Source organism: Pongo pygmaeus, chromosome 13 (genome assembly GCF_028885625.2).
Source record: "Pongo pygmaeus isolate AG05252 chromosome 13, NHGRI_mPonPyg2-v2.0_pri, whole genome shotgun sequence".
NCBI lineage: Eukaryota > Metazoa > Chordata > Mammalia > Primates > Hominidae > Pongo > Pongo pygmaeus.
Genome location: NC_072386.2, coordinates 77,609,253 through 77,628,784, shown reverse-complemented (window position 1 = coordinate 77,628,784; position 19,532 = coordinate 77,609,253). Strand labels below are relative to the sequence as shown.

At 55.3% G+C, this 19,532-nt stretch overlaps 3 protein-coding genes across 3 annotated transcripts; all 3 read left to right on the top strand.

Annotated features, from left to right (window-relative positions):
• The first annotated feature begins 144 nt into the window (after positions 1–144).
• LOC129044612 (putative UPF0607 protein ENSP00000382826) lies at positions 145–4,713 on the top strand. The gene has a single exon (XM_054502619.2). It carries the CDS (start codon positions 2,106–2,108, stop codon positions 3,417–3,419), a length of 1,314 nt encoding a protein of 437 aa, XP_054358594.1. The 5' UTR covers positions 145–2,105; the 3' UTR covers positions 3,420–4,713.
• A 2,454-nt stretch (positions 4,714–7,167) lies between these two features.
• LOC129044610 (putative UPF0607 protein ENSP00000382826) lies at positions 7,168–11,736 on the top strand. Its single transcript, XM_054502616.2, has 2 exons — positions 7,168–8,512; positions 9,173–11,736. Exons 1-2 carry the CDS (start codon positions 8,508–8,510, stop codon positions 10,440–10,442), a joined length of 1,275 nt encoding a protein of 424 aa, XP_054358591.1. The 5' UTR covers positions 7,168–8,507; the 3' UTR covers positions 10,443–11,736.
• A 4,354-nt stretch (positions 11,737–16,090) lies between these two features.
• Positions 16,091–18,761, top strand: LOC129044611 (putative UPF0607 protein ENSP00000382826). Its single transcript, XM_054502618.2, has one exon. It carries the CDS (start codon positions 16,154–16,156, stop codon positions 17,465–17,467), a length of 1,314 nt encoding a protein of 437 aa, XP_054358593.1. The 5' UTR covers positions 16,091–16,153; the 3' UTR covers positions 17,468–18,761.
• The last annotated feature ends 771 nt before the right edge of the window (positions 18,762–19,532 follow it).

Sequence of the window (19,532 nt, the reverse complement as noted above, 5' to 3'; positions counted from 1 at the left end):
GATGCTTCCACCCCTTGTCCCTATGTAAGTTATACAGAGGCATCCTTTGTATATCCTGTAATGAAATCTTTTGGCCTTCACTTGGTGAGAACACGATATTTCATATTAACTCCCTGTGCATTCTTTTTTTTTTTTTTTAATTTCCCTATAAAAAAGAAAACGTCACACCCTGGCATAAAAAAAATGTTAAATAGATTAAAAATGCAGGCCTTGAGAGGGTATGGAAGCTCTCTGTTAAGTCGATCATCCAAATGAACCAAAACATGTTGATCTTGATCGGTTACATCTCCAGCAATATGACACTGTAGGCATCTGGTCTCCTCCATTATCATTTTATTTACAAAATCAGGCTTCAGGCCAAAGCTGAGTGAGTGCTGCTGGGTGACTCAGCCCCTACAACCAGAAGCATGAACTTCAGCCCTGACCACAGCAGATGAAAGGCTGGTGCTCCCCTCACCTTGAGTGCTCATTTGATGGAGAAAGGCTGGGCCTGGGCCCTACCCATCACAGTGCTGGTCCTAGTACCTGCCCACGCATGGCCTGAGCTTCTGTGATCAGGTAATATAAAGGTACTAGAGCTCAAGGATTGCATCTAACTCCTGGACCCTGGATCCCTGCCAGATGTCTATATGCTGGCCCAGAAGGCTGTGTGCCCTTGGGATGTAGAAAGTTCACATGATTTGGCTGGGCACAGTGGCTCACGCCTGTAATCCTAGCACTTTGGGAGGGCGAAGTGGGCAGATCACTAGAGGTCAGGAGTTCCCTAGTCCAGACACCCAAGAGTATGTCCTTCTCTTGGGCATAAGAAAATCTAGAGTTATATTTAGGGTTCCATAAATTGTGGTGAAGAGTGGACCAAGCTGGCATGCTCACAATGACCAAATTACATTGGTCATATTTTAATCCAATACATTGATCCACTATTAACTTGTAAATAATGTACTTGCTTTCTAGACACATTCTAGGAAGACAAGAGAAACTGACTTTTATCTATATGGTATAATCCACTGGCGAGTTTCTTTTAGGATAGACCAAAGCTGATCTAGAACATAATCGTTACATACTTGGACGAGACGAGAGAGAACCCACCAGACGAGAAAGAATATCTGGGCTGAAAGCCTCCATCAGAAGAACAATGTGGAATGGTGCTGTGCTGGCAACTGGTAGTCCCTGCCCTACATCTTTGCAGAGGACTGGAGCCCAGAGTGGGCCATGGTCAACTTATATGTTGAAGTGAAGACCTCCTTCTAGGTGTGCATGTGCTTATTACAGATATGCCGCCACGCTAAGTATCCCCGGACTACAGGAAAAAATAAGAATACATGCTGTATCCATGATCAGGAGGTACACAGGCCAGAGCACCAGCTGCGGAATCGCACAACCTGGGTTCAAAGCCTGGCTGGACCATGACCACCTGGATGACCTAAGGAAGGGTCTCAGGCAAATTTGTAAAAAGAAGTGGAGACCCTGCCTGCCAGGAAGGGATGTGGTAAGGGGCAGCATCCAGTCAGGTCAGGGCACCGCGTCCTCTCCATGGAAGCCTGCGCAGCGAGCCTGGTGGCCCTTGAGGCCACGGCAGCCATGGAGAAGGCGGGCCTGGCTCCAGGCGGCATAGAGGCACTGGAGAGGCCCCGGGGGAGCCTGGCGGGATCTGGCTGGTCCTGCGCTCTGCTTCCAGGTTCTGGCCCTGTAACCCGGGGGACAGGGCCGGCCAAGACAGGGCCACTGGGTGTCAGCCAGCACCTGGGCCAGATGCCAGGTGGGAAGGGCTCTGGCGGATCAGCCCCGCACCCTCCACAGCACCACAGGAGGGGGGGGGGGACATCCAGGGCCACACACCTGCCCCCAGGAGTGGGACGTCCCTGAGGCTAGAGAGTCCAGCTGGACCGGTGGAGGGGCCTTGCCTTTTGCCCTTTGACTCCTCTTGTAGGCACCCTCGCTGGGCTCCTGCTCACTTCTCCACACCCTGGCTCTGTCACCAGGCCCATAGTGATGTCATAAACTCCCAGGTGCCCAGTGCGCACCCGGCCACAGAGAAGTGGGTGACTTAGGAGTATCCTCTCCGCTTCTGACCCTTAGTTTCGTCTGTGCACAACTCGCTCAAAATGGGCAACTCACTAAACATATTTTGTTCCTGGTTCCGCCGCAGGTCCTGGCCACGCGATTGGCAACGTGCTCTTCTAAGCGTATTTTGTTCCTGGTTCCACCACAGGTCCCCGCCATGCCATCGGCAACCTGCTCGTCTTGTCCGTGAGGCCTTCCCAGCTGGCCGGGCTCACCCCGTGGCTCCTGCACCTGTGCCTCCTGCACCTGTGCCTGCCCCGGGAATCTTGGGCTGTTTCCGATTCCTCTTCAACCCTCGGCGACATCTTGGGCCTTCTTTTCCAGCCAGGTGGGATGTCGCCCCTAGGAGGCTGTGTTTTCTCCCTGGGAACACGGGCACCCCACTGAGGGTCCTGCCTCCTTTGGGCTGGAGCCCCCCCTCAAGGAAGAAACCTGTGCTGTCTGCTTGCAACACCATGATGTTTGGACACCTCAGCCCCGTGAGGATCCCTCGTATGAGAGGCAAGTTTAACCTCCGGCTTCCTTCATTAGATGAGCGGGTGATCCCAGCCAGGCTCCCAAAGACGGAGGTGAGGGCAGAACAAGAGCCTGAAGAACAAATAGAGGTGGATCAGGTAGAGACCCAGGGGCAGGAGGACAAGAAAAGGGGCCCCTGTAGCAATGGGGAAGCAGCCTCCGCCTCTAGGCCCCTGGAGACTCAGGGAAACCTCACTTCCTCCTGGTACAATCCCAGGCCCTTGGAGGGAAATGTCCACCTCAAGAGCTTGACAGAAAAGAACCAGACTGACAAGGCCCAGGTGCATGCAGTGAGTTTCTACTCCAAGGGACAAGGAGTCGCCAGTTCACACAGCCCTGCTGGAGGCATCCTTCCCTTTGGGAAGCCTGAGCCAGTTCCAACAGTGCTCCCTGCCCCAGTTCTGGGCTGCTCCCTGTGGCCAGAGAAGGCGGCCTTGAAGGTGCTGGGTAAAGACCACCTGCCCAGCTCTCCAGGCTTGCTGATGGTGGGGGAGGACATGCAGCCCAAGTATCCCGCAGCTCTTGCATCAAGGAGCTCTTCTCCACCCAGAGCTGCCGGCCACGGGTCCGGCGAAAGAAAGCTGTCAGGACCACTGCTGCCGCTGCCACCGACCCCTCCCCTGCAACTGAGGTGGGATAGAGACGAGTTTCCCTCATCCGCTAAGCTTCCCTGCCTATCTCCTGAGGCACTGTTGGAGCTGGGTCAGGCTTCTCAAGGGGAAGGACGCCTCCAGCAGGGCAACATGGATAAGAACATGGGGATGTCCAGGAGATGCAAACAGCTGCTTGGGAGGAGAAAGAAGACATGGCAGGGCAGGCGTGGTGGCTCACGCCTGTAATCCAGCACTTTGGGAGGCCCAGGCGGGCGGATCAGGAGGTCAAGAGATCGAGACCTGAGGAGCATCTCTGCCTGGTCCCTGCACCATCTGGGAAGTGAGGAGCGCCTCTGCCCAGCCACCCCACTGTCTGGGAAGGGAGGAGCGCCTCTGCCTGGCCACCGCCCCATCCGGGAGGTGAGGAGCACCTCTGCCCAGCACTCCCACCCCACCGCCTGAGAAGTGAGGAGCGCCTCTGCCTCGCTAGGCCTCGCCTGGGAAGTGAGGAACGTCTCTACCCGGCCGCCTCACAGTCTGGGAAGTGAAGAGCACCTCTGCCCAGCCACTGCACCGTCTGGGAAGTAAGGAGGCCCCAGCCCAGCAGCCGCAGCATCTGTGAGGTCAGGAGCGCCTCTGTCGGGCAGGCCCACCGTCTGGGAAGCGAGGAGCGCCTCTGCCCGGAACCCAACTGTCTGGTAAGTGAGAAGGGCCTCTGCCTGGCCACCCCACCATCTGGGAAACGAGGAATGCCTCTGCCCTGCCCGCGTATCATCTGGGAAGTGAGGAACACCTCTGCCTGGCAATCCCGCCATCTGGGAATTGAGGAGCGCCTCTGCCCAGTCCCACCGTCGTCTGGGAAGTGAGGAGCACCTCTGCCTTGCTCGCGCACCATCTGGGAAGTGAGGAGCGCCTCTGCCCTGCCCCCCGCAAGGTCTGTGAAGTGAGGAGCGCCTCTGCCCAATCCCACCCTCTGCGAAGTGAGGAGCGCCTCTGCCCTGCCCCTGCACCGTCTGCGCAGCAAGGAGCGCCTTTGCCCAATCCGACCATCTGGGAAGTGAGGAGCGCCTCTGCCCTGCTCCCGCACAGTCTGGTAAGTGAGGAGCGTCTCTGCCCTGCCCCCCTACCGTCTGGGAAGTGAGGAGCGCCGCTGCCCCGCAATCCCACCATCTGGGAAGTGAGGAGCGCCTCTGTCCGGCAATCCCACCATATGGGAAGTGAGGAGCGCCTCTGCGCTGCCCCCGCACCGTCTGCGAAGTGAGGAGCGCCTCTGCCCTGCCACCGCCCCACTGGGAAGTGAGGAGCACCTCTGCCCAGCAGCCACTTTGTCTGGGAAGTGAGGAGCGCCTCTGCCCAGCAGCAGCCATGTCTGGGAGGTCAGAAGCGCCTGTGCCCGGCTGCCCCACCATCTGAGAAGTGAGGGGCGCCTCTGCCCGGCGGCTGTGCAACCCTCCAAGTGTGACGTGACAGCCTTGTGTGTGATCTTTCTGCCCTCCCCAAGTTTGCATTTTCGACATTAAAGTTTACATTTATTTATTTATTTATTCATTCATTCATTCATTCATTTATTTTTAGACGGAGTCTCGCTCTGTCGCCCAGGCTGGAGTGCAATGGCGTGATCTGGGCTCACTGCAACCTCCGCCCTCGGGGTTCAAGCGATTCTCCTGCCTCAGCCTCCTGAGTAGCTGGGATTGCAGGCCCGCGCCACCATGACAGGATAATTTTTTTTTGTTGTTCCTTCAGTAGATACGGGGTTTCACCATGTTGGTCAGGCTGGTCTCAATCTCCTGATCTCGTGATCCACCCGCCTCGGCCTCCCAAAGTGCTGGGATTACAGGCTTGAGCCACCATACCCGGCTAAAGTTTACTTTTTAATTTAAAAAAAAAAAAAAAAAAAACGAGAGATGGAGACCATCCTGGCCAACATGGTGAAACACCGTCTCTACTGAAAATACAAAACTTAGCTGGGCGTGGTGGCTCCCACCTGTAGTCCCAGGTACTCAGGAGGCTGAGGCAGGAGAATGGCTTGAACCTGGGAGGTGGACGTTGCAATGAGCCAAGATCGTGCCAGTGCACTCCAGCTTGGCCACAGAGCGAGACTCCGTCTCAAAAAAAAAAAAAAAAGTAAGACATGGCAAACTGCAGTGCCACTCAGCCTGCCCCTGCTGTCTCCACACCTGCTGAGACTCCCTGCCCCCGGCCACCTACACTTCATAGATCCCAGCTCCTCCTCCTCCCTCTGACTTGGCCCACGTGGCTGCTGGGCCCCTCACCCTGCCTGTCCCTCCACCTTCTCCCACACCAAGAATTGAGTGAAATTTGATATCCATAATTCCAAACTCTTCCCTGGCTCTTCCCACTGACCTTGCCCCCATTTTGGGGGTTCCACCTAATGAGAAAGGAGGCTGCCCTCACTCGTTTGCAGCTTTAGCACCTCTGACCTCTCACCCCTGCCGCACACCTCCTAGCCCCACATCTTTCTCCTTCCAGCCTCCCTTCAGAAGGGAGCCTCCTACACCCGTATGTGTGCGTTGTCTCCTCCTCTTTCCTCCCTGACTCCTCTCCCAGCCCCTTCCCCCCGGATCGCTGCTATCACCCATCAGCAGATGAATTCCACAGCAGCCATTTCCACCATCACAGCAAGGGCATCTGACCACCTGACCTTGCAGCCTCCTTTAGGCCCTCAGCTCTTTGCTATGGACATGACTCCTGCTACTAATGCTGTGATTTTCAGATCTTCACCAAGCTCCAGAGTGAGCACTCTTAATTTCCCAAATTCAGTGCACAGTAGAGGCACCCTGGAAAGACGTCGGCCTACATCTGCCCGGCTACATTCATATTGTCCAGCCCCGCCCCTCAGCCCACACTTGGGGCCCCCTGATGGGCAGCAATGAAAAGCCTCTGTGCCCAGTGCCCTGTTTTTCCGAGCCTTCCCATCAGGGCTTCTCAAGGCACCTCCAGTTTAGGGAGCAGCGCCTCTGCAACATCCTCCTCCAGAACAGATGGTGCGATGGGGGACGGCACCACAACTGCTGCGACTGAACACAATTAGGGTCCCCATTCAGAAAGAGCACCTGAGACCCACTGGTACACACAGGTGGTACGATGGGCAACAAATAAGCAGCAAGTCTCCCTCTACATGTGGTCCCCATGAATGGACATTGCTCCTGGAGGAAAGGGCTCAGCCCCTCAAAGTTAAATTTAAGCTGCTCTCTCCTTATGGAAGCCAGAGGCCCAAAACCTCAAAGTATGTGTGTGTGTGTTGGAGGGTGTGAGGGTGATGAGCCCAATCAGAACCACAATGTATTTGAGACATTTCCCTCTGGACAGAAGCAGCAGCCAGCATGTGTCATCATCAGCTGTGCCCTCCCTGGCTTGACTGTTCATCTGGCTGACCCAAGCCCCCAGGCAGGTTTCTATTCTTTGAACTGGCAGGATGCCCGCTATTTACAGGTGCCCCCTTCCCCTTGTCCATTTACTTTGATGGGCCCTTCTCTCTCCTGATTGTGTGTCTTAAAAGCTTATTCTTGTTGCTCTGCCTCTGCTCATGTGTGTATGTATTTTATTATATCTTATATATTTTAATTTTTATTAAATATTATATATAAATTATATGTAACCTTAAAACTAGATGTAAAGAATGTATGCATATAGATATCTTGTAGCAATAAAACCTAAAGAAACTTGCAGATCAACAAATGTAGGGGCCTCATAAAATTCAAATGACCATTTTAATGTAATGGAACAAAGGCAGAACAGTCACTCCCCTCCGCCGTGAGAAAGTGGCGCTCCCTGCCCACGTGCAGACTCTCCTGAGATCCGCCTGTTGGCTGTGTGTTTTGCAGTAACTGGATGCTTCCACCCCTTGTCCCTATGTAAGTTATACAGAGGCGTCCTTTGTATATCCTGTAATGAAATCTTTTGACCTTCACTTGGTGAGAACACGATATTTCATATTAACTCCCTGTGCATTCTTTTTTTTTTTTTTAATTTCCCTATAAAAAAGAAAACGTCACACCCTGGCATAAAAAAAATGTTAAATAGATTAAAAATGCAGGCCTTGAGAGGGTATGGAAGCTCTCTGTTAAGTCGATCATCCAAATGAACCAAAACATGTTGATCTTGATCGGTTACATCTCCAGCAATATGACACTGTAGGCATCTGGTCTCCTCCATTATCATTTTATTTACAAAATCAGGCTTCAGGCCAAAGCTGAGTGAGTGCTGCTGGGTGACTCAGCCCCTACAACCAGAAGCATGAACTTCAGCCCTGACCACAGCAGATGAAAGGCTGGTGCTCCCCTCACCTTGAGTGCTCATTTGATGGAGAAAGGCTGGGCCTGGGCCCTACCCATCACAGTGCTGGTCCTAGTACCTGCCCACGCATGGCCTGAGCTTCTGTGATCAGGTAATATAAAGGTACTAGAGCTCAAGGATTGCATCTAACTCCTGGACCCTGGATCCCTGCCAGATGTCTATATGCTGGCCCAGAAGGCTGTGTGCCCTTGGGATGTAGAAAGTTCACATGATTTGGCTGGGCACAGTGGCTCACGCCTGTAATCCTAGCACTTTGGGAGGGCGAAGTGGGCAGATCACTAGAGGTCAGGAGTTCCCTAGTCCAGACACCCAAGAGTATGTCCTTCTCTTGGGCATAAGAAAATCTAGAGTTATATTTAGGGTTCCATAAATTGTGGTGAAGAGTGGACCAAGCTGGCATGCTCACAATGACCAAATTACATTGGTCATATTTTAATCCAATACATTGATCCACTATTAACTTGTAAATAATGTACTTGCTTTCTAGACACATTCTAGGAAGACAAGAGAAACTGACTTTTATCTATATGGTATAATCCACTGGCGAGTTTCTTTTAGGATAGACCAAAGCTGATCTAGAACATAATCGTTACATACTTGGACGAGACGAGAGAGAACCCACCAGACGAGAAAGAATATCTGGGCTGAAAGCCTCCATCAGAAGAACAATGTGGAATGGTGCTGTGCTGGCAACTGGTAGTCCCTGCCCTACATCTTTGCAGAGGACTGGAGCCCAGAGTGGGCCATGGTCAACTTATATGTTGAAGTGAAGACCTCCTTCTAGGTGTGCATGTGCTTATTACAGATATGCCGCCACGCTAAGTATCCCCGGACTACAGGAAAAAATAAGAATACATGCTGTATCCATGATCAGGAGGTACACAGGCCAGAGCACCAGCTGCGGAATCGCACAACCTGGGTTCAAAGCCTGGCTGGACCATGACCACCTGGATGACCTAAGGAAGGGTCTCAGGCAAATTTGTAAAAAGAAGTGGAGACCCTGCCTGCCAGGAAGGGATGTGGTAAGGGGCAGCATCCAGTCAGGTCAGGGCACCGCGTCCTCTCCATGGAAGCCTGCGCAGCGAGCCTGGTGGCCCTTGAGGCCACGGCAGCCATGGAGAAGGCGGGCCTGGCTCCAGGCGGCATAGAGGCACTGGAGAGGCCCCGGGGGAGCCTGGCGGGATCTGGCTGGTCCTGCGCTCTGCTTCCAGGTTCTGGCCCTGTAACCCGGGGGACAGGGCCGGCCAAGACAGGGCCACTGGGTGTCAGCCAGCACCTGGGCCAGATGCCAGGTGGGAAGGGCTCTGGCGGATCAGCCCCGCACCCTCCACAGCACCACAGGAGGGGGGGGGGGACATCCAGGGCCACACACCTGCCCCCAGGAGTGGGACGTCCCTGAGGCTAGAGAGTCCAGCTGGACCGGTGGAGGGGCCTTGCCTTTTGCCCTTTGACTCCTCTTGTAGGCACCCTCGCTGGGCTCCTGCTCACTTCTCCACACCCTGGCTCTGTCACCAGGCCCATAGTGATGTCATAAACTCCCAGGTGCCCAGTGCGCACCCGGCCACAGAGAAGTGGGTGACTTAGGAGTATCCTCTCCGCTTCTGACCCTTAGTTTCGTCTGTGCACAACTCGCTCAAAATGGGCAACTCACTAAACATATTTTGTTCCTGGTTCCGCCGCAGGTCCTGGCCACGCGATTGGCAACGTGCTCTTCTAAGCGTATTTTGTTCCTGGTTCCACCACAGGTCCCCGCCATGCCATCGGCAACCTGCTCGTCTTGTCCGTGAGGCCTTCCCAGCTGGCCGGGCTCACCCCGTGGCTCCTGCACCTGTGCCTCCTGCACCTGTGCCTGCCCCGGGAATCTTGGGCTGTTTCCGATTCCTCTTCAACCCTCGGCGACATCTTGGGCCTTCTTTTCCAGCCAGGTGGGATGTCGCCCCTAGGAGGCTGTGTTTTCTCCCTGGGAACACGGGCACCCCACTGAGGGTCCTGCCTCCTTTGGGCTGGAGCCCCCCCTCAAGGAAGAAACCCGTGCTGTCTGCTTGCAACACCATGATGTTTGGACACCTCAGCCCCGTGAGGATCCCTCGTATGAGAGGCAAGTTTAACCTCCGGCTTCCTTCATTAGATGAGCGGGTGATCCCAGCCAGGCTCCCAAAGACGGAGGTGAGGGCAGAACAAGAGCCTGAAGAACAAATAGAGGTGGATCAGGTAGAGACCCAGGGGCAGGAGGACAAGAAAAGGGGCCCCTGTAGCAATGGGGAAGCAGCCTCCGCCTCTAGGCCCCTGGAGACTCAGGGAAACCTCACTTCCTCCTGGTACAATCCCAGGCCCTTGGAGGGAAATGTCCACCTCAAGAGCTTGACAGAAAAGAACCAGACTGACAAGGCCCAGGTGCATGCAGTGAGTTTCTACTCCAAGGGACAAGGAGTCGCCAGTTCACACAGCCCTGCTGGAGGCATCCTTCCCTTTGGGAAGCCTGAGCCAGTTCCAACAGTGCTCCCTGCCCCAGTTCTGGGCTGCTCCCTGTGGCCAGAGAAGGCGGCCTTGAAGGTGCTGGGTAAAGACCACCTGCCCAGCTCTCCAGGCTTGCTGATGGTGGGGGAGGACATGCAGCCCAAGTATCCCGCAGCTCTTGCATCAAGGAGCTCTTCTCCACCCAGAGCTGCCGGCCACGGGTCCGGCGAAAGAAAGCTGTCAGGACCACTGCTGCCGCTGCCACCGACCCCTCCCCTGCAACTGAGGTGGGATAGAGACGAGTTTCCCTCATCCGCTAAGCTTCCCTGCCTATCTCCTGAGGCACTGTTGGAGCTGGGTCAGGCTTCTCAAGGGGAAGGACGCCTCCAGCAGGGCAACATGGATAAGAACATGGGGATGTCCAGGAGATGCAAACAGCTGCTTGGGAGGAGAAAGAAGACATGGCAGGGCAGGCGTGGTGGCTCACGCCTGTAATCCAGCACTTTGGGAGGCCCAGGCGGGCGGATCAGGAGGTCAAGAGATCGAGACCTGAGGAGCATCTCTGCCTGGTCCCTGCACCATCTGGGAAGTGAGGAGCGCCTCTGCCCAGCCACCCCACTGTCTGGGAAGGGAGGAGCGCCTCTGCCTGGCCACCGCCCCATCCGGGAGGTGAGGAGCACCTCTGCCCAGCACTCCCACCCCACCGCCTGAGAAGTGAGGAGCGCCTCTGCCTCGCTAGGCCTCGCCTGGGAAGTGAGGAACGTCTCTACCCGGCCGCCTCACAGTCTGGGAAGTGAAGAGCACCTCTGCCCAGCCACTGCACCGTCTGGGAAGTAAGGAGGCCCCAGCCCAGCAGCCGCAGCATCTGTGAGGTCAGGAGCGCCTCTGTCGGGCAGGCCCACCGTCTGGGAAGCGAGGAGCGCCTCTGCCCGGAACCCAACTGTCTGGTAAGTGAGAAGGGCCTCTGCCTGGCCACCCCACCATCTGGGAAACGAGGAATGCCTCTGCCCTGCCCGCGTATCATCTGGGAAGTGAGGAACACCTCTGCCTGGCAATCCCGCCATCTGGGAATTGAGGAGCGCCTCTGCCCAGTCCCACCGTCGTCTGGGAAGTGAGGAGCACCTCTGCCTTGCTCGCGCACCATCTGGGAAGTGAGGAGCGCCTCTGCCCTGCCCCCCGCAAGGTCTGTGAAGTGAGGAGCGCCTCTGCCCAATCCCACCCTCTGCGAAGTGAGGAGCGCCTCTGCCCTGCCCCTGCACCGTCTGCGCAGCAAGGAGCGCCTTTGCCCAATCCGACCATCTGGGAAGTGAGGAGCGCCTCTGCCCTGCTCCCGCACAGTCTGGTAAGTGAGGAGCGTCTCTGCCCTGCCCCCCTACCGTCTGGGAAGTGAGGAGCGCCGCTGCCCCGCAATCCCACCATCTGGGAAGTGAGGAGCGCCTCTGTCCGGCAATCCCACCATATGGGAAGTGAGGAGCGCCTCTGCGCTGCCCCCGCACCGTCTGCGAAGTGAGGAGCGCCTCTGCCCTGCCACCGCCCCACTGGGAAGTGAGGAGCACCTCTGCCCAGCAGCCACTTTGTCTGGGAAGTGAGGAGCGCCTCTGCCCAGCAGCAGCCATGTCTGGGAGGTCAGAAGCGCCTGTGCCCGGCTGCCCCACCATCTGAGAAGTGAGGGGCGCCTCTGCCCGGCGGCTGTGCAACCCTCCAAGTGTGACGTGACAGCCTTGTGTGTGATCTTTCTGCCCTCCCCAAGTTTGCATTTTCGACATTAAAGTTTACATTTATTTATTTATTTATTCATTCATTCATTCATTCATTTATTTTTAGACGGAGTCTCGCTCTGTCGCCCAGGCTGGAGTGCAATGGCGTGATCTGGGCTCACTGCAACCTCCGCCCTCGGGGTTCAAGCGATTCTCCTGCCTCAGCCTCCTGAGTAGCTGGGATTGCAGGCCCGCGCCACCATGACAGGATAATTTTTTTTTGTTGTTCCTTCAGTAGATACGGGGTTTCACCATGTTGGTCAGGCTGGTCTCAATCTCCTGATCTCGTGATCCACCCGCCTCGGCCTCCCAAAGTGCTGGGATTACAGGCTTGAGCCACCATACCCGGCTAAAGTTTACTTTTTAATTTAAAAAAAAAAAAAAAAAAAACGAGAGATGGAGACCATCCTGGCCAACATGGTGAAACACCGTCTCTACTGAAAATACAAAACTTAGCTGGGCGTGGTGGCTCCCACCTGTAGTCCCAGGTACTCAGGAGGCTGAGGCAGGAGAATGGCTTGAACCTGGGAGGTGGACGTTGCAATGAGCCAAGATCGTGCCAGTGCACTCCAGCTTGGCCACAGAGCGAGACTCCGTCTCAAAAAAAAAAAAAAATGTAAGACATGGCAAACTGCAGTGCCACTCAGCCTGCCCCTGCTGTCTCCACACCTGCTGAGACTCCCTGCCCCCGGCCACCTACACTTCATAGATCCCAGCTCCTCCTCCTCCCTCTGACTTGGCCCACGTGGCTGCTGGGCCCCTCACCCTGCCTGTCCCTCCACCTTCTCCCACACCAAGAATTGAGTGAAATTTGATATCCATAATTCCAAACTCTTCCCTGGCTCTTCCCACTGACCTTGCCCCCATTTTGGGGGTTCCACCTAATGAGAAAGGAGGCTGCCCTCACTCGTTTGCAGCTTTAGCACCTCTGACCTCTCACCCCTGCCGCGCACCTCCTAGCCCCACATCTTTCTCCTTCCAGCCTCCCTTCAGAAGGGAGCCTCCTACACCCGTATGTGTGCGTTGTCTCCTCCTCTTTCCTCCCTGACTCCTCTCCCAGCCCCTTCCCCCCGGATCGCTGCTATCACCCATCAGCAGATGAATTCCACAGCAGCCATTTCCACCATCACAGCAAGGGCATCTGACCACCTGACCTTGCAGCCTCCTTTAGGCCCTCAGCTCTTTGCTATGGACATGACTCCTGCTACTAATGCTGTGATTTTCAGATCTTCACCAAGCTCCAGAGTGAGCACTCTTAATTTCCCAAATTCAGTGCACAGTAGAGGCACCCTGGAAAGACGTCGGCCTACATCTGCCCGGCTACATTCATATTGTCCAGCCCCGCCCCTCAGCCCACACTTGGGGCCCCCTGATGGGCAGCAATGAAAAGCCTCTGTGCCCAGTGCCCTGTTTTTCCGAGCCTTCCCATCAGGGCTTCTCAAGGCACCTCCAGTTTAGGGAGCAGCGCCTCTGCAACATCCTCCTCCAGAACAGATGGTGCGATGGGGGACGGCACCACAACTGCTGCGACTGAACACAATTAGGGTCCCCATTCAGAAAGAGCACCTGAGACCCACTGGTACACACAGGTGGTACGATGGGCAACAAATAAGCAGCAAGTCTCCCTCTACATGTGGTCCCCATGAATGGACATTGCTCCTGGAGGAAAGGGCTCAGCCCCTCAAAGTTAAATTTAAGCTGCTCTCTCCTTATGGAAGCCAGAGGCCCAAAACCTCAAAGTATGTGTGTGTGTGTTGGAGGGTGTGAGGGTGATGAGCCCAATCAGAACCACAATGTATTTGAGACATTTCCCTCTGGACAGAAGCAGCAGCCAGCATGTGTCATCATCAGCTGTGCCCTCCCTGGCTTGACTGTTCATCTGGCTGACCCAAGCCCCCAGGCAGGTTTCTATTCTTTGAACTGGCAGGATGCCCGCTATTTACAGGTGCCCCCTTCCCCTTGTCCATTTACTTTGATGGGCCCTTCTCTCTCCTGATTGTGTGTCTTAAAAGCTTATTCTTGTTGCTCTGCCTCTGCTCATGTGTGTATGTATTTTATTATATCTTATATATTTTAATTTTTATTAAATATTATATATAAATTATATGTAACCTTAAAACTAGATGTAAAGAATGTATGCATATAGATATCTTGTAGCAATAAAACCTAAAGAAACTTGCAGATCAACAAATGTAGGGGCCTCATAAAATTCAAATGACCATTTTAATGTAATGGAACAAAGGCAGAACAGTCACTCCCCTCCGCCGTGAGAAAGTGGCGCTCCCTGCCCACGTGCAGACTCTCCTGAGATCCGCCTGTTGGCTGTGTGTTTTGCAGTAACTGGATGCTTCCACCCCTTGTCCCTATGTAAGTTATACAGAGGCGTCCTTTGTATATCCTGTAATGAAATCTTTTGGCCTTCACTTGGTGAGAACACGATATTTCATATTAACTCCCTGTGCATTCTTTTTTTTTTTTTTTAATTTCCCTATAAAAAAGAAAACGTCACACCCTGGCATAAAAAAAATGTTAAATAGATTAAAAATGCAGGCCTTGAGAGGGTATGGAAGCTCTCTGTTAAGTCGATCATCCAAATGAACCAAAACATGTTGATCTTGATCGGTTACATCTCCAGCAATATGACACTGTAGGCATCTGGTCTCCTCCATTATCATTTTATTTACAAAATCAGGCTTCAGGCCAAAGCTGAGTGAGTGCTGCTGGGTGACTCAGCCCCTACAACCAGAAGCATGAACTTCAGCCCTGACCACAGCAGATGAAAGGCTGGTGCTCCCCTCACCTTGAGTGCTCATTTGATGGAGAAAGGCTGGGCCTGGGCCCTACCCATCACAGTGCTGGTCCTAGTACCTGCCCACGCATGGCCTGAGCTTCTGTGATCAGGTAATATAAAGGTACTAGAGCTCAAGGATTGCATCTAACTCCTGGACCCTGGATCCCTGCCAGATGTCTATATGCTGGCCCAGAAGGCTGTGTGCCCTTGGGATGTAGAAAGTTCACATGATTTGGCTGGGCACAGTGGCTCACGCCTGTAATCCTAGCACTTTGGGAGGGCGAAGTGGGCAGATCACTAGAGGTCAGGAGTTCCCTAGTCCAGACACCCAAGAGTATGTCCTTCTCTTGGGCATAAGAAAATCTAGAGTTATATTTAGGGTTCCATAAATTGTGGTGAAGAGTGGACCAAGCTGGCATGCTCACAATGACCAAATTACATTGGTCATATTTTAATCCAATACATTGATCCACTATTAACTTGTAAATAATGTACTTGCTTTCTAGACACATTCTAGGAAGACAAGAGAAACTGACTTTTATCTATATGGTATAATCCACTGGCGAGTTTCTTTTAGGATAGACCAAAGCTGATCTAGAACATAATCGTTACATACTTGGACGAGACGAGAGAGAACCCACCAGACGAGAAAGAATATCTGGGCTGAAAGCCTCCATCAGAAGAACAATGTGGAATGGTGCTGTGCTGGCAACTGGTAGTCCCTGCCCTACATCTTTGCAGAGGACTGGAGCCCAGAGTGGGCCATGGTCAACTTATATGTTGAAGTGAAGACCTCCTTCTAGGTGTGCATGTGCTTATTACAGATATGCCGCCATGCTAAGTACCCCCGGACTACAGGAAAAAATAAGAATACATGCTGTATCCATGATCAGGAGGTACACAGGCCAGAGCACCAGCTGCGGAATCGCACAACCTGGGTTCAAAGCCTGGCTGGACCATGACCACCTGGATGACCTAAGGAAGGGTCTCAGGCAAATTTGTAAAAAGAAGTGGAGACCCTGCCTGCCAGGAAGGGATGTGGTAAGGGGCAGCATCCAGTCAGGTCAGGGCACCGCGTCCTCTCCATGGAAGCCTGCGCAGCGAGCCTGGTGGCCCTTGAGGCCACGGCAGCCATGGAGAAGGCGGGCCTGGCTCCAGGCGGCATAGAGGCACTGGAGAGGCCCCGGGGGAGCCTGGCGGGATCTGGCTGGTCCTGCGCTCTGCTTCCAGGTTCTGGCCCTGTAACCCGGGGGACAGGGCCGGCCAAGACAGGGCCACTGGGTGTCAGCCAGCACCTGGGCCAGATGCCAGGTGGGAAGGGCTCTGGCGGATCAGCCCCGCACCCTCCACAGCACCACAGGAGGGGGGGGGGGGACATCCAGGGCCACACACCTGCCCCCAGGAGTGGGACGTCCCTGAGGCTAGAGAGTCCAGCTGGACCGGTGGAGGGGCCTTGCCTTTTGCCCTTTGACTCCTCTTGTAGGCACCCTCGCTGGGCTCCTGCTCACTTCTCCACACCCTGGCTCTGTCACCAGGCCCATAGTGATGTCATAAACTCCCAGGTGCCCAGTGCGCACCCGGCCACAGAGAAGTGGGTGACTTAGGAGTATCCTCTCCGCTTCTGACCCTTAGTTTCGTCTGTGCACAACTCGCTCAAAATGGGCAACTCACTAAACATATTTTGTTCCTGGTTCCGCCGCAGGTCCTGGCCACGCGATTGGCAACGTGCTCTTCTAAGCGTATTTTGTTCCTGGTTCCACCACAGGTCCCCGCCATGCCATCGGCAACCTGCTCGTCTTGTCCGTGAGGCCTTCCCAGCTGGCCGGGCTCACCCCGTGGCTCCTGCACCTGTGCCTCCTGCACCTGTGCCTGCCCCGGGAATCTTGGGCTGTTTCCGATTCCTCTTCAACCCTCGGCGACATCTTGGGCCTTCTTTTCCAGCCAGGTGGGATGTCGCCCCTAGGAGGCTGTGTTTTCTCCCTGGGAACACGGGCACCCCACTGAGGGTCCTGCCTCCTTTGGGCTGGAGCCCCCCCTCAAGGAAGAAACCTGTGCTGTCTGCTTGCAACACCATGATGTTTGGACACCTCAGCCCCGTGAGGATCCCTCGTATGAGAGGCAAGTTTAACCTCCGGCTTCCTTCATTAGATGAGCGGGTGATCCCAGCCAGGCTCCCAAAGACGGAGGTGAGGGCAGAACAAGAGCCTGAAGAACAAATAGAGGTGGATCAGGTAGAGACCCAGGGGCAGGAGGACAAGAAAAGGGGCCCCTGTAGCAATGGGGAAGCAGCCTCCGCCTCTAGGCCCCTGGAGACTCAGGGAAACCTCACTTCCTCCTGGTACAATCCCAGGCCCTTGGAGGGAAATGTCCACCTCAAGAGCTTGACAGAAAAGAACCAGACTGACAAGGCCCAGGTGCATGCAGTGAGTTTCTACTCCAAGGGACAAGGAGTCGCCAGTTCACACAGCCCTGCTGGAGGCATCCTTCCCTTTGGGAAGCCTGAGCCAGTTCCAACAGTGCTCCCTGCCCCAGTTCTGGGCTGCTCCCTGTGGCCAGAGAAGGCGGCCTTGAAGGTGCTGGGTAAAGACCACCTGCCCAGCTCTCCAGGCTTGCTGATGGTGGGGGAGGACATGCAGCCCAAGTATCCCGCAGCTCTTGCATCAAGGAGCTCTTCTCCACCCAGAGCTGCCGGCCACGGGTCCGGCGAAAGAAAGCTGTCAGGACCACTGCTGCCGCTGCCACCGACCCCTCCCCTGCAACTGAGGTGGGATAGAGACGAGTTTCCCTCATCCGCTAAGCTTCCCTGCCTATCTCCTGAGGCACTGTTGGAGCTGGGTCAGGCTTCTCAAGGGGAAGGACGCCTCCAGCAGGGCAACATGGATAAGAACATGGGGATGTCCAGGAGATGCAAACAGCTGCTTGGGAGGAGAAAGAAGACATGGCAGGGCAGGCGTGGTGGCTCACGCCTGTAATCCAGCACTTTGGGAGGCCCAGGCGGGCGGATCAGGAGGTCAAGAGATCGAGACCTGAGGAGCATCTCTGCCTGGTCCCTGCACCATCTGGGAAGTGAGGAGCGCCTCTGCCCAGCCACCCCACTGTCTGGGAAGGGAGGAGCGCCTCTGCCTGGCCACCGCCCCATCCGGGAGGTGAGGAGCACCTCTGCCCAGCACTCCCACCCCACCGCCTGAGAAGTGAGGAGCGCCTCTGCCTCGCTAGGCCTCGCCTGGGAAGTGAGGAACGTCTCTACCCGGCCGCCTCACAGTCTGGGAAGTGAAGAGCACCTCTGCCCAGCCACTGCACCGTCTGGGAAGTAAGGAGGCCCCAGCCCAGCAGCCGCAGCATCTGTGAGGTCAGGAGCGCCTCTGTCGGGCAGGCCCACCGTCTGGGAAGCGAGGAGCGCCTCTGCCCGGAACCCAACTGTCTGGTAAGTGAGAAGGGCCTCTGCCTGGCCACCCCACCATCTGGGAAACGAGGAATGCCTCTGCCCTGCCCGCGTATCATCTGGGAAGTGAGGAACACCTCTGCCTGGCAATCCCGCCATCTGGGAATTGAGGAGCGCCTCTGCCCAGTCCCACCGTCGTCTGGGAAGTGAGGAGCACCTCTGCCTTGCTCGCGCACCATCTGGGAAGTGAGGAGCGCCTCTGCCCTGCCCCCCGCAAGGTCTGTGAAGTGAGGAGCGCCTCTGCCCAATCCCACCCTCTGCGAAGTGAGGAGCGCCTCTGCCCTGCCCCTGCACCGTCTGCGCAGCAAGGAGCGCCTTTGCCCAATCCGACCATCTGGGAAGTGAGGAGCGCCTCTGCCCTGCTCCCGCACAGTCTGGTAAGTGAGGAGCGTCTCTGCCCTGCCCCCCTACCGTCTGGGAAGTGAGGAGCGCCGCTGCCCCGCAATCCCACCATCTGGGAAGTGAGGAGCGCCTCTGTCCGGCAATCCCACCATATGGGAAGTGAGGAGCGCCTCTGCGCTGCCCCCGCACCGTCTGCGAAGTGAGGAGCGCCTCTGCCCTGCCACCGCCCCACTGGGAAGTGAGGAGCACCTCTGCCCAGCAGCCACTTTGTCTGGGAAGTGAGGAGCGCCTCTGCCCAGCAGCAGCCATGTCTGGGAGGTCAGAAGCGCCTGTGCCCGGCTGCCCCACCATCTGAGAAGTGAGGGGCGCCTCTGCCCGGCGGCTGTGCAACCCTCCAAGTGTGACGTGACAGCCTTGTGTGTGATCTTTCTGCCCTCCCCAAGTTTGCATTTTCGACATTAAAGTTTACATTTATTTATTTATTTATTCATTCATTCATTCATTCATTTATTTTTAGACGGAGTCTCGCTCTGTCGCCCAGGCTGGAGTGCAATGGCGTGATCTGGGCTCACTGCAACCTCCGCCCTCGGGGTTCAAGCGATTCTCCTGCCTCAGCCTCCTGAGTAGCTGGGATTGCAGGCCCGCGCCACCATGACAGGATAATTTTTTTTTGTTGTTCCTTCAGTAGATACGGGGTTTCACCATGTTGGTCAGGCTGGTCTCAATCTCCTGATCTCGTGATCCACCCGCCTCGGCCTCCCAAAGTGCTGGGATTACAGGCTTGAGCCACCATACCCGGCTAAAGTTTACTTTTTAATTTAAAAAAAAAAAAAAAAAAAACGAGAGATGGAGACCATCCTGGCCAACATGGTGAAACACCGTCTCTACTGAAAATACAAAACTTAGCTGGGCGTGGTGGCTCCCACCTGTAGTCCCAGGTACTCAGGAGGCTGAGGCAGGAGAATGGCTTGAACCTGGGAGGTGGACGTTGCAATGAGCCAAGATCGTGCCAGTGCACTCCAGCTTGGCCACAGAGCGAGACTCCGTCTCAAAAAAAAAAAAAAAAGTAAGACATGGCAAACTGCAGTGCCACTCAGCCTGCCCCTGCTGTCTCCACACCTGCTGAGACTCCCTGCCCCCGGCCACCTACACTTCATAGATCCCAGCTCCTCCTCCTCCCTCTGACTTGGCCCACGTGGCTGCTGGGCCCCTCACCCTGCCTGTCCCTCCACCTTCTCCCACACCAAGAATTG

Bases quoted from the DNA above. Each gene is read 5' to 3' on its own strand.
- LOC129044612 (XM_054502619.2), top strand. From the start codon at position 2,106: ATGGGCAACTCACTAAACATATTTTGTTCCTGGTTCCGCCGCAGGTCC.
- LOC129044611 (XM_054502618.2), top strand. From the start codon at position 16,154: ATGGGCAACTCACTAAACATATTTTGTTCCTGGTTCCGCCGCAGGTCC.